This window comes from Vigna angularis, chromosome 3, assembly GCF_016808095.1.
Source record: "Vigna angularis cultivar LongXiaoDou No.4 chromosome 3, ASM1680809v1, whole genome shotgun sequence".
Lineage (NCBI taxonomy): Eukaryota > Viridiplantae > Streptophyta > Magnoliopsida > Fabales > Fabaceae > Vigna > Vigna angularis.
In genome coordinates this window covers 33,759,029-33,775,794 of record NC_068972.1, presented here as the reverse complement: position 1 = coordinate 33,775,794, position 16,766 = coordinate 33,759,029, and the positions used below count along the sequence as shown (strand labels likewise).

The window sequence follows — 16,766 nt, the reverse complement described above, 5'->3', positions numbered from 1 at the left end:
ATAACATGTTCTCTATTATTATACTTGAGATTAAAAACTGATAAAAATATATTATTGAGGGCTTAACAGATCCCTCTCATTGTCTTCTATATATATTGAAAAGTAAGAGTACATGGAACACCAAGAGTCTACACTAGACCTCTAGGTATAGAACTAGGTACTACTCATTACTGGTCTAGCAGACTAGCCTTAATGATGATATGTAACAGTAATTATTCTAACCCTTCCCTTAAGCTGGAGCATACAGATTGTATGTACCAAGCTTGGAACAAATAAACTCAATCTGAGGTCCCCTTAATGACTTAGTCAACACATTTGCAAATTGGTCATTTGATCCAACAAACTCGGTACATATTTCTTTTGACAATAACTTTTCCCAAACAAAATGACAATCAATTTTTATATGTTTAGTTCTCTCGTGAAACACTAGATTTGATGCAATGTGAAGAGCAGCTTGGTTATCAGAATACATCTTCATACTCTGGATGTCACAGAAGCTAAGCTCTTGAAGGAACTGTTTCACCCATATAAGTTCACATGTTAGTGACGTTATTGCCCTATATTCAGCTTCAGCTGTTGATCGAGCCACTACATTCTGTTTCTTACTTTTCCATGAGATAATGTTTCTTCCAAGGAAAACACAATATCCAGTAGTAAATCGTCTATCAATAGAAGAACCTGCCCAATCGGCATCACAATATCCTGATACCTGAAGGCTTCCTTTTTCTTCATATAACAGTCCTTGCCCGGGAGCCTTTTTCACATAGCTTAGAATGCGAATGATAGCATTCTAATGGCCAACACATGGAGCTTGCATGAACTAACTAACCACTCCAACTGCAAAAGATAGATCCTTGTAATAGTGAGATAGATTAGTTTTCCAACTAGCCTCCTATATCTCTTCGAGTCGGAGAATAACTCACCTTCTTCTGCTGTTAATTTTTGATTTGGGTCCATAGGACTGTCAACCGGTCTACAATCAATCATGCATGTTTCTTGCAAAATATCCAGAGCATACTTCCTTTGGGAGATTACAACTCCATCTTTTGACTGAGCTACTTCAATGCCTAAGAAGTATTTGAGGCTTCCAAGATCCTTGGTTTGGAAATGTCTACACAAGTACTCCTTCAATTGAGATATTCCAACAATATCATTTCCTGTAATGACTATATCATCAACATATACTATTAAGTAAACACATTTCCCGAGAAACGAATGATAATAAAAGATTGAATGATCTGCTTCACTGCGTTTTAGCCCAAATTTTTGAACAATGGAGCTGAATTTTCCAAACCAAGCACGTGGTGATTGCTTGAGCCCATATAGAGATCGGTGCAATTTTCAAACCATACCAGACCCCCCCTGAGCAATAAACCCAGGAGGTTGCTCCATATAAACTTCTTCCTCAAGATCACCATGGAGAAATGCATTTTTGATATCCAATTGATGAAGTGGCCAATGACGAATGGCTGCCATTGCGAAGAAAAGACGAATTGTAGTAATCTTGTCCACGGGAGAAAAGGTGTCACAATAATCAAGGCCATAAACCTGAGTGTATCCTTTTGCAACTAGTTGGGCTTTTAGCCTATAAATGTCACCATTAGGGCCGACTTTAACTGCATATACTCATCGACAACCAACAACCTTTTTGTCCGGGTGAAGTGGCACAAGCTCCCAAGTATGATTGTGATCAAGAGCCTGCACTTCTGCAATCATGACTTGTCGCCATCCAGGATGATCAAGTGCTTCTTTCACATTTTTGGGTATAACCATAGAAGACACTGAGGATAAAAGGGAATAAAAGGAGGGCGACAGTCTGTGATAGCTAAGAAAATTATAAATGGGATGAGGGTTTCGAGTGGAACGACTACCTTTTCTGAGAGCAATGGGCCAACTAGAATCATTTTCACCAGGAGGCGTGGCTGGAGGCGTTGAGGGAGAAGAATATGAAGGAGGAGATCCACCATTTTCTGGAAGAGGACTACCCATCGAGGTACTGTGGCGGAAGATATCAATATGTGGAGAGGAAGGTTCGGGAGGACCTTGAGCATCACTTGGATTAACTGAGACATTGGAGATATTGGACTCAACCATTGGAAGAGGAAGGACCTGTTGGAGGATATGAACATCTTGAACAGATGGAGAGAAGAAAGGTGTATGTTCAAAGAATGTAACATTGGCAGACATGTAGTACTTCTTGGTTTCACGAGAGTAACACCGGTACCCTTTTTGAAGCCGAGAATAGCCTAAAAAGACACATTTGATCGCACGAGCGGAGAGCTTGTCTAGCCCCGGAGACATGTCGTGAACAAAACAGACACAACCAAAAACTCGAGGAGGGGTGTGAAAGAGAGGATCATGGGGAGATAGAATGGAGAAAGGGACTTTATTATTGAGAGAGGAGGAGGACATCCTATTAATGAGAAAACATGCAGTTAAGATGACATCCCCCCAGTGATGATCAGGAATATGGGCACCAAGCAAAAGGGTACGAGCAGTTTCAACCAAGTGTCTATTTTTTCTTTCGGCTATACCATTTTGCTAGGGTGTATGACGGCAAGTAGACTGATGCAAAATACCATGGGAGTTAAGGATTGTAGAAAAATTGGAGGAGAAATACTCTTTAGCATTATCACTTCTTAAGATTTTAATTACTTGGCCAAATTGGTTCTTGATTTCATTCAAAAAGGATGTGAAGATGGGTAACAATTCAGAGTGATCTTTCATTAGATAAACCCAAGTACATCTAGAATACTCATCAATAAATCTAACAAAATACCTAAAACCAAAAGAAGAGATGCGACTAGGTCCCCAGACATCAGAATGAATAATAGAAAAACTAGAATTACACATTGATTGAGACCTTTTAGGAAAGATAGATCTAACATGTTTTCCTAGTTGACAAGACTCACATTTTAAAGTCTGAAGACCACTAAGTTCAGGACACATCTTTTTTAACTTTGACAAGTGAGGATGGCCCAATCGGTCATGTAACACTTTAGGGGGAAGAGCTGCAACACAGGACACCCGTGGACGAGATCCAAAATGGTATAAATCTCCAGCTTTATATCCTTCTCCAATTTGTCTCCCTGAGCCACGCTCCTGTATAACAAAAGATTTTGAATCAAAAGTTATTGAACAATGTAACATTTTGGTTAACTGACTTAAGGAAAGTAAATTGAATGGACAGTTAGGGACAAAAAGAACAGATTTCAGAGTTAGAGAGGGAGACAGAGAGACTTGACCGACTCCCTTTGAACAAGTTTTAGAGTCATTTGCAAGGGTAATGAAATGGGGTTTTTCTTGGAGGAAAAGGGTTGAGAACAATGAGGTATTACCAAAGATGTGATCAGAAGCACCCGAGTCAATTACCCATGAATTTTGACCTTCCATGGATTGAGAAATGCAAGTTGTGGATGTACTTGAGGATTGAGATGATTGGGCCAAGCTGTTAGACTTTAATCGCAGATACTCTTGATACTCTTCCTCAGTGAACTTGGAGTCGGAAGTGGGAGTTTCAGCCTTAGAGATATTGGCGGTTTTTGAAGGAAAACCATGTAAGGAGTAACATTTTTCTTGGGTGTGACCCACCCTCTTACAGTAAGTGCACTGTGGACGTCCCCGACCTCCACGTCCTCCTCCTCTAGTGCCATGTCCTCCTCTTCCTCGTGTGGCAACCATGACAGATGGTTCCATTGTTTCATGAGCTTCCTGAGATTGAGGCACTGGAACACGAAGAACACGTGTGGTCAAGGCTTCCAAGGAAGGGACCTCATGACTTGTCAGAAGTTGATCTCTGATATGATTCAAATCTGGATGTAAAGCACGGAGGACCATCACCATATAATACTTGTCAAGCTTCTTCTTGATGTCTTCCGAAGATTCCACTTCCAAGAACATTTTTAACTCTTCCACAGTTGCTTGGGCTTCAGTCATGAAGGAGGCCATATCATGGTCTGTCATTTTGAGACATGCAAGCTTGTTTGTTGTATCATAGAGACGTTGTATATCATTAGCATAAATGCTTTGAGCTTTCTTCCAAAAAGAGTGACATGTTTTGAAGGCTCTAAGAGATATCAAAAGTCGGGGTTCCACAGATTGCCACAATAGGGCACACAATTGGAAATCTGCTTGTTTCCATTGTTCAGCTTTTTCAGAAGGTACTTGGCTTCCATCCTGCTCAAGGTGGTCATAATGTCCTTGACCGAGGAACCACATTTCCACGGCAGCAGACCAAGACAGATAATTCTTTTCGTTTAGCTTTTCGGAAGTAATGGAGGGACTTCCAGAGAAAGAAAAACACTTTCAGACGTCATTCTTGATAAAAATAGGAGAAAGAAAAAACGCGGCAGTGAGGAACCAAAAAATTGAGAGGGTTTCTTAGGGTTTTCTTCAAGGGGAGCTTCTAGACTTCACTGAAGTAGGGTTTTGAGGGTCAGAACAGAGACAGGAGGCTCAGGCGACAACTATGGAGGCGTCGCGGTGACCTTCCGACAGGCAAAGGGCGGCACGTGAACAGTACGCACTTGTTCGCAGCACACAAAGAAGCTGCACGTGGCGGAGCGTGAAGGAGAATCAGACTCCGGCACCGGTAGGGGTGGTCGTCGCGTGAAGAGACGAACCAGATCCAGTGGTCGCTGGACGGAACAGTGACGGCGGACGGCGGCGGACAGAGGCAGACAAATGTGAGATGGCAGAGAACCAAGTTGAAGAGCTTTAAACTGCAGCTGACAGCTGCAGGTAGTGACAAGACAACCGCGGACAATGGCAAAGGGCACCAGACAGATGCGAACAACAATGACAATGCTGGTAGACAACCCAGGACAGAAACCAGAGCAGGATGAACCTGCTCTAATACCAACTTGAGATTAAAAACTGATAAAAATATATTCTTGAGGGCTTAACAGATTCCTCTCATTGTCTTCTATATATATTGAAAACCAAGAGTACATGGAACACCAAGAGTCTGCACTAGACCTCTAGGTACAGAACTAGGTACTACTCATTACTGGTCTAGCAGACTAGCCTTAATGATGATATGTAGCAGTAATTATTCTAACAATTATGATATGTTGTCAATGGATAAACATTATCACTGGGTTCACTTAATGACAGGATATGGCAGGATAATGTTATTTTATTCATCTTGTGCTTTAATGGTATTAATCTTAAATTTCGTTAAAAAAAACTTCAATTTCATAAAATTATTCTTAAACTTTGACAAAAGTTAAGATCAAGACTACTACACTCGTCCACCAATGAGACTTATGCAATAAGCCCTTTAAAAATGTCCATAAAGGTCTATATAGAAAAATATAAAAACAAATACAAATACTTAATAAAAGCCTAATGCAAAATATAAATCCTTATTTTAGCTTAAAAGCCTAATGCAAAATATAAATCCTTATTTTAACTTAAGTCTTTTTATTTTCATTAATCATTGCACTCGTGAATATGATTCTTAACCATTTCAAATGAGTATTCAACAAACATATAATATATATTGCAATATTATTATAGATAATTAAATAATTGAGTCAATGTAAACTATATATAAGATTTTATTTGTAATTTTGAGAAGAGAAAGGATTCACATGTTGATAAAAAGGCGACTACTCCTTATTCTTTACTTGACGAATCCTTAACATATATGGAATTTCTAGTTACTTCAATAAAAAAAAGAAGTCTCTAAATATGATAGGTTTCTAGATTGAAAACCTATCTAATGTGCACTCACTTACACTAAACAACCAGAAAAGAAAGTATAAGCTATATATTTTTGTATTCAGTATAGTAATTACCCACTCAACAACCTCCAAGAGAGCCAAATACTCTCCCCTCCACAGGATAAACGTGATCCTGTCTTTACAGTAAAACAATCAAAAAGTGTCCAATATTAGAATACAATAGCTCTTTTATAGGAGCTTTATTTCCCGCCCAAATACTAATACGATTATAACTACCTAACGCTTCTCCCCCGCTTTATTCCCTTTTCTCGTTATTTCATAAACTATCCATTTCCTATCATTACGCACCGCTTGATGTGCAACCTTGTCCTCAAGGTTGAAGTCTGGGAATTATTCCTGGATAGTTAGCACATCCTCCCATGTTGCTCCTTCCCTCCCTCCTTCCTGCCATTCAACCAATATCTACGGTATGACCTCCTCATCACGTTGTTTCTGCCTCTTGTCAAGGATCTTGAGTGGCCAGAACATTGGGCCATCAACTTGCAGTCCCTCTGGCAGATTCTTCTCAACTTGTCTTATGCCCACTACTAGCTTCAATTGTGACACATGGAAGACGGGATGAATTCTTGTTGTCTCGGGTAACAGCAGTTTAAAAGCACCTTTTCCAATCTGTTGTATTACTTTAAAAGGCCCAAAGTATCTTGTTTATAACTTGGGATGCAACCTAGTTGGCATGGAAGCTTGCCTATGAGGCCTAATCTTTAGGTACACCCAGTCATTGACCTTAACTTCTGCTGGTTTCCTCTTCCTTTAGCATACTTAGCCAACAATTCCTATGCTCTTGTCAAGTGAAATCTGAGTTGTTTGAGCGCCTCATCTCGCGTCTGAAGCTCCTGAGCCACAGCCTCGACGAAAGTTTCCCTATGAATGAAACGAGTAAGAGTAGGAGGGACTCGTCCATAAACGGTTTCAAATGGGATACATTTAGCTGCACCTTGAAAGCTAGTATTGTACCAAAATTCAGCCCAAGGAAGAACTTTATTCCAACTCTTGGGTTGTTCTGAACAGAAACACCTCAAATACCCTTCCAATATTATATTCAAAACCTCAATTTGCCCATCAGACTCTGGGTGGTATGCAGTACTCATTTGCAGTTGTGTGCCCTGCAATCTGAACAATTCTTTTCAGAATAAGCTAAAAAATAAAGGGTCTCTATCACTAACCATCAATACCGGCACCCCGTGTAATCTGACTACTTCTTTAAAAAAAATCTCTGTTATGGTGTTGGCAGTGTAGGGATGCTTTAAGGGGAAAAAATGACCATACTTGCTCAGACGATCTACCACTACCAGAATCGCATCATGGCCCTGTGATTTTGGTAGTCTTACTATGAAGTCCATGCTGACTTCTTCCTAAATAACTTGCGGTACTGGCAAAGGTTGTAACAATCCTTGAGGAGAAGATGCCAGGTATTTGTGGTCCTGGCATATCAAACAACTGGCTACGAAATCAATGACAACCTTCTTCATCCCTATCCAATACAATGATTGGGTCACCCTACGATAAGTCCTATATACCCCCGAGTGCCCTCTAGTATTTGTAGTATGGAACTCAACTAGGAGTTTAGGAATCCATACCGAGCTAGCAGATAACACCAACCTTCCTTTGTAGTGCAGTCGGTGGTTCTCCATTGTAAAAGCATAATGGGAATTAGAATATGCTCTTATTCCTCTATTATCTTCTTGAGCACTTCATCCTCCTCAACCTCCCTCAACACCTCCTGAAAATCCTGCCAATATGATCTGGCATTAATTCTTAATTCCACCTCCTCTTCCTGCTCTTTGTCTTCAACTCTCCTTAACACTGCATCAGTCACCCTATTAGTCACCCCAGATTTGTAAACTATGTTAAAATCATACCCCAATAGTTTTGCCAGCCAGTTCTGTTGATTTTGGATAGTATCCGTTGTTCAAGCAAATATCGGAGGCTCCTCTGATTTGTATGCACCACAAACTTTTGACCCAGCAAGTAAGGTCTCCAGTGTTGGATGGTCATCACCAAAGCCATGAGCTCCTTTTCATAAATGGATTTATTTAGGGATCCCTTTAATAGAACCTTGCTAAAGAAAGCAATAGGCTTGTTGTTTTGAGTTAGAACAACACCTACTCCACCCCCTGATGCATCACACTCAATGTGAAACTACTGCTTGAAATCTGGTAACACTAAAACCAGTCCAGTAGTAATGGCATCCTTCAATCTTGCCATAGCTTATGCTGCATGTGCAGACTAGATAAACTGCCCCTTCTTCAACAGTGTTGTCAAGGGTCTAGCAATCTTCTCATAATCCCTCACAAACCTCTTGTAATAGCCTGTGAGACCTAAAAATCCCCGTAAAGCTCTAAGGGTCCTGGGCTCTGGCCATTCCTCCACTGCCACCACTTTCTCTATATCAATCTCCACCCTCTTTTCTGAAATTAAATGTCCTAGGTATCTGATCTGCTTCCTCCCAAATTCACACTTCCTTCCATTTGCCACCCATTGGTGCTATCTTAGCGTATTCAACACTTGCCCAAGATGTTTCAAATGGTCCTCCCACTCCTGACTGTATATCAGGATATCATCAAAAAATACAAGCACAAGCCTCCTTAAGTATGTTCTCAATAGATCATTCATCATACTTCGGAATGTAGCTGGAGGCCAAAAGGCATAACAAGGAACTCAAAATGTCCTTGATGTGTCCTAAAGGCCGTTTTCTGGATATCCTCCTTCCTCATCCGAATCTGATGATACCCAGCCTTCAAATCCACTTTGGAGAAGTATTTCGTCCCTCTCAATTCATCCAATAATTTCTCTATGACCGGTATCGGGAATTTGTCTGGAATGGTGGCATGGTTCAAGGCCCTGTAAGCAATACAGAAGCGCCAACTGCCATCTTTTTTCTTGACCAAAATCATAGGACTTGAATAAGGGCTAGTGTTTGGTCGTATGATCCCCGCTTTCAACATCTCAGCTACCTGGTTTTCGATCTCCTCCTTCATCACATGAGGATATCTATAAGGGCGGATGTTAACTGGATCAGTCCCTTCTTTAAGCAGGATTTGGTGGACTACATTTCGAACTAGTGGAAGGCTCCTGGGCTCATTAAATATCTCTCCGAAATCTGACAAGACTCGCTGCAATTCTTTCGTCTGGATCCCTGTTAAGTCTGGACTGGTCTCTACTGTCTCAGATTTTATCTCTGCCTTTCCCAAAGTCCATACCAAAGTCACCGCTTTCATTTTCATTAAAGCTTTCGATTCCACTATTTTTCGTGCCAAAGTGGGGTCCCTTTTGATGATTACCTCTTTCTCTCCCTGCTTATAAACCATTTCTAATTCGTCCCAATTAATAGTTACTTGCCCTAACTTGGCCAACCATTCCATCCCCAAAATTAAGTCAACTCCTCCTAATTCAAATAAATAAAATTGTTCCATCACCTCCGTTTCACCTATATTTACTGGAACCTTCCTGCAACATCCTCTAGTTTGTTTTTTCCTCCCATCTCCTAGACTTACTCTATACGGTGGAGTATCTTCCACTGGTAAACCCAACACCTTCACCAGTCCTGTTGCTATAAAATTGTGGCTAGCGCCACTGTCAATGAGGACTAGCACCCTCTTGTCCAGGACCCACCCTTGTAGCTTCATGGTTTTGTGCTGAGTAAGTCCGCCAGCAGAAAACGACGAGAACTCCATGCGTTTTTGCTCAGCCTCTCCCCCAACTTCTTCATCTTCGTCACTGTTGGTTTGGTCTTCCCCCATGATCACCACCCGCAAGCTTCTTTCTCTGCAACGATGTCCTGGACTATAGGGCCCCCCACAATGGAAGCACAACCCCTCTTCCCTCCTCCTGACGTACTCGGGGTAAGGCAAATTCCCCACTCCTCTTCCACGATCGTCGCTGACGGTGCTACTTCCAACTCGGGACGTTGTCGTTCCCTGAGGAACTTCCCTTCGTGTCGTCGTCGTATTCTCTACTACTCACGATCGTCCCGGACCCAGTTTAAACGTTTCCGATCTCGCTACGGAGCCGGTCCCACCTTGATATCGCCCCCATGACTGGTTGCCCTTGGTTCTGGTTCCTCCAGCCGCCCGCGCGCCTCGACTTGCATCCTCCACGTATCGCGCAACCTCCATTGCCGTTAATAAATCCCAAGGATTATGCGGACGAATCTGACTTCAAACTTCCCCTTGCAGACCCGCGAAAAACTATCCAAGGAGCTGATCCTCCGTCACGTTCTTCGTTTGCGCCACTAACATTTCAAATTCCTGGATGTACTCATCGACGGTGCTCTTCTGTTTTACCCCCGCTAGTCTCTCAAACATTGTTCCTCTATCGCGACCTCCAAACCTCCTTACCAGAGCTTTCCGCAAGCCTTCCCATGTTGGTGCCTGATTTTTCTCTTTCCAGAAACGGAACCAATAACTCGCGCTCCCTTCCATGCAAATGTACGCCAGTCAGAGTTTTTCCCTTTTCGTCACCTTCTGAATCTCAAAACATTTCTCCGCGCGAGAAATCCACCCTAGCGGATCGATGCTTTGGAAGGTTGGCAACTCGATCCTCTTCACCCAGTTTGGTTGCACGCCACTCGAATCTTCTTCGTCATCGCCTTCTCTTCGTCCTCCTCTGCTTCCGTTCAACGAATCTTGACTTCCCTCTTGATGGCTCTCGGCATTTCATCCTCTCTCTCCAAACATTCGCATAAATTCTCTAAGTTCTTGTCGTAAGCCCATTGTCTCCGCCTTCAACCCATCCACGGTCGTCTCCAAAGCCTCCATTCCACCCTCCAGCATATTCATCCTTCCCTCAATCCTTCTTTCTAGTGTATTTAATTTTCCCTCCATCTCACTCCTGTCTCTCATTGATCCGGCAGGTCGAACCAAATTGATAGGTTTCTAGATTGCAAACCTATCTAATGTGCACTCACTCACACTAAACAACCAGAAAAGAAAGTATAAACTGTATATTTCTGTATTCAATATAGTAATTACCCGCTCAACAACCTCAAAGAGAGCCAAAACTCTCCCCTCCATAGGATAAACGAGATCCTGTATTTATAGTAAAACAATCAAAAAGTTTCCAAAATCAAAATACAATAGGTCTTTTATAAGAGCTTTATTTCCTGCCCAAATAGTAATACGGTTATATCCTACTTGAAAATGTTTCCAAGTCACTTTTAAGTATGCATGCAAGGTTGAAACTAGTTTATATATCTTTTTTTTTCAAGGAATGTCCTATGTTCTCTCCCTGTGTATTCCTCCACCTTTCAAAGGTTCAACAAGGGTCATCCATGTTAAACAAGATTAAGGAGCTAATTTTGTGTTGATCATAGAATTAGTGAGACATTAAGTGTAATTATTAGTTTAAACATCATTAAAAGACATGTGTGCACATTACATGTCATCATTATTTTTTGTGTTCACACTTAGGATTTTTTTTTCTTGTGTTCACATTGTATGAAATCCATTTTATCCTCCATTTTTTCAAATGGTAACTCTATATAAGGATGACTAAGTTTTTCTTGTATTTATACATGAATATTTAATGAAAATAAGTTGTGTTCATATCTTGAAGAACTTCTTCAAATGTCGAATTCTCCTTCATATGTCGAATTCTCCTTCATAGATGGCATGTTCTTTCTCGTTTCTAGTCTTATTTTAGTCTTATTTTACTCTTTTTTTCTTCTTTTTTTTCTATAGCTTACATGGAGAAGTAACAACAATTTGTGTTCTTTCATAGATTTCGTCTTCTTCAATATCTTTTTGAGTTGATACATTTACTCACATTTCAAGAAACACATCAAGGAATAGTCTCATAAATTCAAACTTTCATATTTTCCAAAAAAAAAATTATGTTTAATGACAATCAAACCTGCCTCTAATTACATGCAAATGAGGGATTTAGAACACACTCATGCTTGACCACAAATTCCAAAAGAAAAGAAGCGACAATTTAAAGTTCAAAATTTTTAAAAAATAAATAAATTAAAAAGGAGCTCTCCTATTGGCAAAAATGGGAATCGCGTTTCATATACTTATGGTTCCAATGCTTTTTTGGACACTTCTTTCTTACCTTTAGTTGACTATTCTTGGCTGTGAAAATTGAAGTCAAATTGAAAATTTGGGATTTATTCAATATTGGTCTTCTATTCTTCATGCCCTCTTTTATATGCTTCTTAGAGATGTATTTAGACTTAAGAAAACTCGAATTAGATATTTACTACTTAGACTACTCAAAAGATATATCATAAGTTGACAAGTTTAAGAAATATCAAATAAAGAGAAAGAATAAATATTTCGTCAAGCAAAGAAAACTTGTCTTTCAAGCTTCTTGTAATTCTTCAAGAAATAGTGTGTTTTACTCATTCTTCTTGTTTATTTTGTAACGCAATATTTCTCTACACTCATGAACTTACCAAGTTTATTTAGCACACTAGGAGAAAAACTAATAGATATCAATGTCTATTTTGATATCAATGTCTTGCTTAGTCCATCAAGATTTAATTAAGTTTATTAATGTGAGTCTTAAGTGGTGTACTCTCCTTTGTATTAACAAAGCTGGTTGGTTACAAATGAATTTTGTCATGAAGAGCTTCTCCAACCTCAATCACAATGAAACTAAAATCTTCTCCTTACAACATCATAAATGATCTCATCTAATAGTGACAAAAGGACCATCAAATGAACCTTTTTCTCCATCTACTCCAAAATGTCGACACTCCCTGACACTCCTGATCCTTGAACAAGACTATCATTCTGATTTTCTATAGGTTAAAATTGTTCCTTTAATTGAATTTGTCGATCTTGGATGTAAATCGATCTTCATCCAAAAACTTGTCATAAATGTAAAAGAAACAATACAATATTGATTATTAATCACACCAGTAAAAGATGCAAACAAACATCACACAAAGTAAGATAAAAATGAATAATCATATTGTGTATTAAACAAAATAATTATTAAATTACTTCTTCAAAATTCGTCCAAGTACAAATATTATAAAACAATTACATATTAATTAGAAATACACAATAACAACTAACTAACATAACAAAATGTATATAATAAATTATCGTTTCACAAGATAATGTAATATTAAATCATCAAACTACCTATCATTAGAAAATGTCTATAACTATTAGACACCTCAACAAGTAAACCATGTCTACAATCATCAACTACTACATCATAAAATTAATTCAATATATCAAAATTTATACAAATTACACTATCTAAAACTATATCTAAATTAAGTAATCCGTAATATAATTTCATATTGTGTAATATAAAATATAGCAGTAAAAAAGAGATTTTAAAATATATAATTGTAGATCATATAATTCATTGCATAATTTGAAATATAGTTCTTGGTTATATAATCCAAGTTATAAATTAAATTCAAATATTCAGATTAATATAATTTAAAATATTATGCACATATCATCCATAACATTTTAGTCATTTAGTCGTTTTCTATACTTTTAGGATGGTAGAAGAAAATATGTGGCGGTGGAAGAAGGTGCATAGTAGAAGGAAAAATACATAAATGAAACATTTACAACACTCCGTTCCCTCTCTGCCTTTTGTCTCGTGTATATACTCTCACTTCCACATCAGCATTGTTTTTATGTTGCAGCCAATTAACGTGAAAATTGTCATTATCCGTTGTCTTATTGCACCTATAAATCTATCAAACAAAGAGGCATTCTTTGCAAATGCCTTTGAAAACACCTGTACTATCTCATGTTAACTGACTCAAAAACCCTTCATTTCCACCATTTTCTTGTTCACAAAATTTCCAATACAAAAAGGGACCAACGAAAACAGAAATGTACTGTCATAATATTAACGTTGAAATGAAATATAAGCCATTCAATGTATTGAAAAGGATACTTGAACCTTACAGGTCTAGTCCTTTTTTGAAAAGGAGGAAAATAATCAATTTGTCATAAAAACCCACAGTACCCCTAGTATTCAAAATTCTTAATGGAAACAAATGACAGTTCAAATCACAACTAAATGTACTTTCAGATTAACATTGAGCTGAATTATGATCCATTGAATGTGTTGGACTCACGGAACATAAACAGTAAATGTAAAAAATAACGCAAGAAGAAGAAATAATTGATCCTCCTCAGTTGAATAATAGGAATATAATTGGAAGTCAGAATAATGACTGTACTCCAGACTGAATTATGAGGCTTCATTTGTCAAAATAGATAAATGCTTCATAAGAAAACAGTAAGAGACAAGGAAGCATGATCAACACACATGTTTGTCACGGAAGAGGTTAAGGGTTTTACAATGTCTATGAACAGTTACTAAAGCAGTGACACACCACCTGAAACAATTATTAAACAAGGGGCCAAAATGACCGGTGAACTCATGAGCTAGATATAATCACATTCACACCGAAAAGCTAGGATAAACAAGATGGGATAATACAAGATAGTAGAACAAAAAAATCAAAAATACAAAAAAATTGAATGCCACTATCTACTGTTCATTACGGGATTGCAAATTGAAGCACGTACACTTATCTTTCATGGCTTCACCCTCACTTCCATACTCTTTAAATCTGTACTCTTCCTGCTTAAATGAAGAAGGCACCTTTCCCTCACTGTAGCATTGGTTACACACACTAAAATGAGATTTTGTCTCCTTAAACCGAGAACCAATAATTGGGTAGCGGCAAACCGAGCACACTGAGTTACCATGCCGGTTTCTATCCCCTGTCTCAAGCTTTGTTAGAGTAGGCATGATACCAAAACCCAAATCTGGATCATCAAACAATACTAGAAACTCGGAGAAAGACACCATTGAAGTGTCTGACTCTCCACGAACCTCCATTAATTCACTAACAGCTTGGCTAGGAAGATACACGGCCCTTAACAATTTGATGTACACAGTGGCATCAACTTTCCTAATATTAGCACCATCTTCATTCATAGGACGCCACAAAAGTGCATCGAAGGCAACCCTTTTGCGTCTGTCCGGAGGACCACCACAAATAGGAGCAAGAATTGCATAGAACATTCCTAGGTCCAGCCTGCCTGAACCAATTTCATCCAAAACTGAAAGAATCCTCTCGTTGATGGCTTTCACAGCCCCTTGAAAAGTCTCAGGCTTCAGAAAACTGAGTAATCTGCGAAGAATTTCTTCCAAATTGGGCTTCCGGATGGACTTTTCAGGAACTCCACTACCAGAATAGGATACTGACACATCACGTTCACTCATCTCCTTCTTCAAAAGCTCTACACTGCAACGACTCAACCTAGTTACCCTCTGAAGCGCTCTGATCTGCAGAGCAGTGGCTAGCTCTTGCCTCCCAGTAGTCCGATCTCCAACTACCTTAAACTTGGATGGTTCAACTATAACAAAAGATGCCTCCCCAGGAACACCTCCATTACTTGCTTTGGTCTTCTTTTTCTGCAGTTGCTTCAAATGTGATATTGCATCATGCAACTCAACCCTATTCGTCATTTTCAACGCTTCCTTCAAAGCTCTTTTGGCCTCTTCAGTCTCCCCAGCTCCCAGCAGTGACACCGCCTTGTTCAGCTGTGCTCGCCAATGGTTTGGCCACACGCCCAATACTCGAGTGTACATCTCAGATGCCCTCTGAAACCTACCCAGGTCCATATACAACCCACCTAAATTGTAAAGGGCATCCACATGACCAGGCTTCAAATCAATAGCCTTCTGAAACACCTCAATTGCCCTCTCATCCTCACCCATGGCATGTAACGCTGAGGCCAAATCGCAGTGAGCGTCAGCATAATCCGGCTTCATGAAAATTGCCTCCTCCAACGCCTTCACTGCCGCTCTATACTCCCCCACACCAAAAAGTGCACTACCTAAGAGCTTCAAGGCTCTAAAATGTGTGGGACAGAGAATCGCTGCTTCCCTATAATACTCACAGGCACTCAAAACCATCCCTTCACCCTCAAGGGCGATGCCGAGGTTGACATAAATCTGGGGAAGCAAGTAAGCCCATTGGTTGCCACCAGCCTCAGCAGACTCAAGAGCCAAGAGGAACTCCTCCTTGGCCTCCTTGTACCTGCCAAGAACATACAAACAATTCCCAGCTCTGAAATGAGGCCTCACATCCACAGGTTGCAACTCACAAGCCCTCTTGAAACTAACCAATGACTCCTTAAACAACTGATGCTCATACAAAACTCTCCCAATTGCCATGTGCCCATCAAAAGCCTCTTCTCTTGACCTAGCACCATCAGCTCTCCCTCTCAACGCTCCCAATTCCTTCAAAAACACTGCATAATCATGCCCTGACTCCTCCCAAAACACTCTCTTCTCCGTAATCTCGGAAGAGGGCCCTAATTCGCGAGACCACCCGGCATCTGAATATGCGTCAAAGTTGTCATTCTTCAATTTCCCACCTTCCTTTGACTGCTTCGTCTTCAGCCTCTTCACAAGAAGCTCCAAATCATCCACAATCTTCCACGTCTCATCGAACACGATCCCGTGGTTTGGCGACACCGCCCAGGCGGCCGTCCGCTGTTTCTTCTGGGTCTCCACCGCCATTCTCTCGTCCACGATCGACGAGGATGACGCCTCAGACGCTGCAAGGGGCTCCTTCACAGCGTCTGCCACGAGGTCGAGCCCAAGCGCGTCGAAATCACGGTCGACGTCACCGGCGCCGTCGTCGTACGTGCGCAACAGACCCTCGTACGTGAGACCCTTGTCGCCGTCGATGAATTCGCCGTACGTCCGAAACACCTCGTCAAGGATCGCGCTGATTTGTTCGTCGCTGAACTTCACCCTAGGGTTCACTGCACCCACCAGCGATGCCATTTCCTCACGGTTGAGACCCCCATCACGGTTCGCGTCGAATTGATTGAAAATTCGCCGAACCTTCTCCGATCTGGTGCCCCTCGTCGCCATTTCCGGAGTCAGAATAGAAGCTTAGTGGCGGCAGGTGCGATGGGTCTGTGCCAGTGACGTTGTATCAGGGGAAATTAAAATAAAACAAAAACCTAATTTTTTTTATAAGAGCTTGAAATTGGAACCCCCAATGAAATG

At 40.3% G+C, this 16,766-nt stretch overlaps 1 protein-coding gene across 1 annotated transcript in view; it reads right to left on the bottom strand.

Moving 5' to 3' along the window:
* Window positions 1-13,975: 13,975 nt before the first annotated feature.
* The window catches only part of LOC108326279 (uncharacterized TPR repeat-containing protein At1g05150), a 3,091-nt gene continuing 300 nt past the window's right edge, over window positions 13,976-16,766 (bottom strand). Inside the window, exon 1 of the mRNA XM_017559677.2 lies at window positions 13,976-16,766. This exon is cut by the window's right edge and continues 300 nt beyond it. Coding sequence (XP_017415166.1) covers window positions 14,223-16,628 — 2,406 coding nt within the window. The 5' untranslated portion in view covers window positions 16,629-16,766 and the 3' untranslated portion in view covers window positions 13,976-14,222.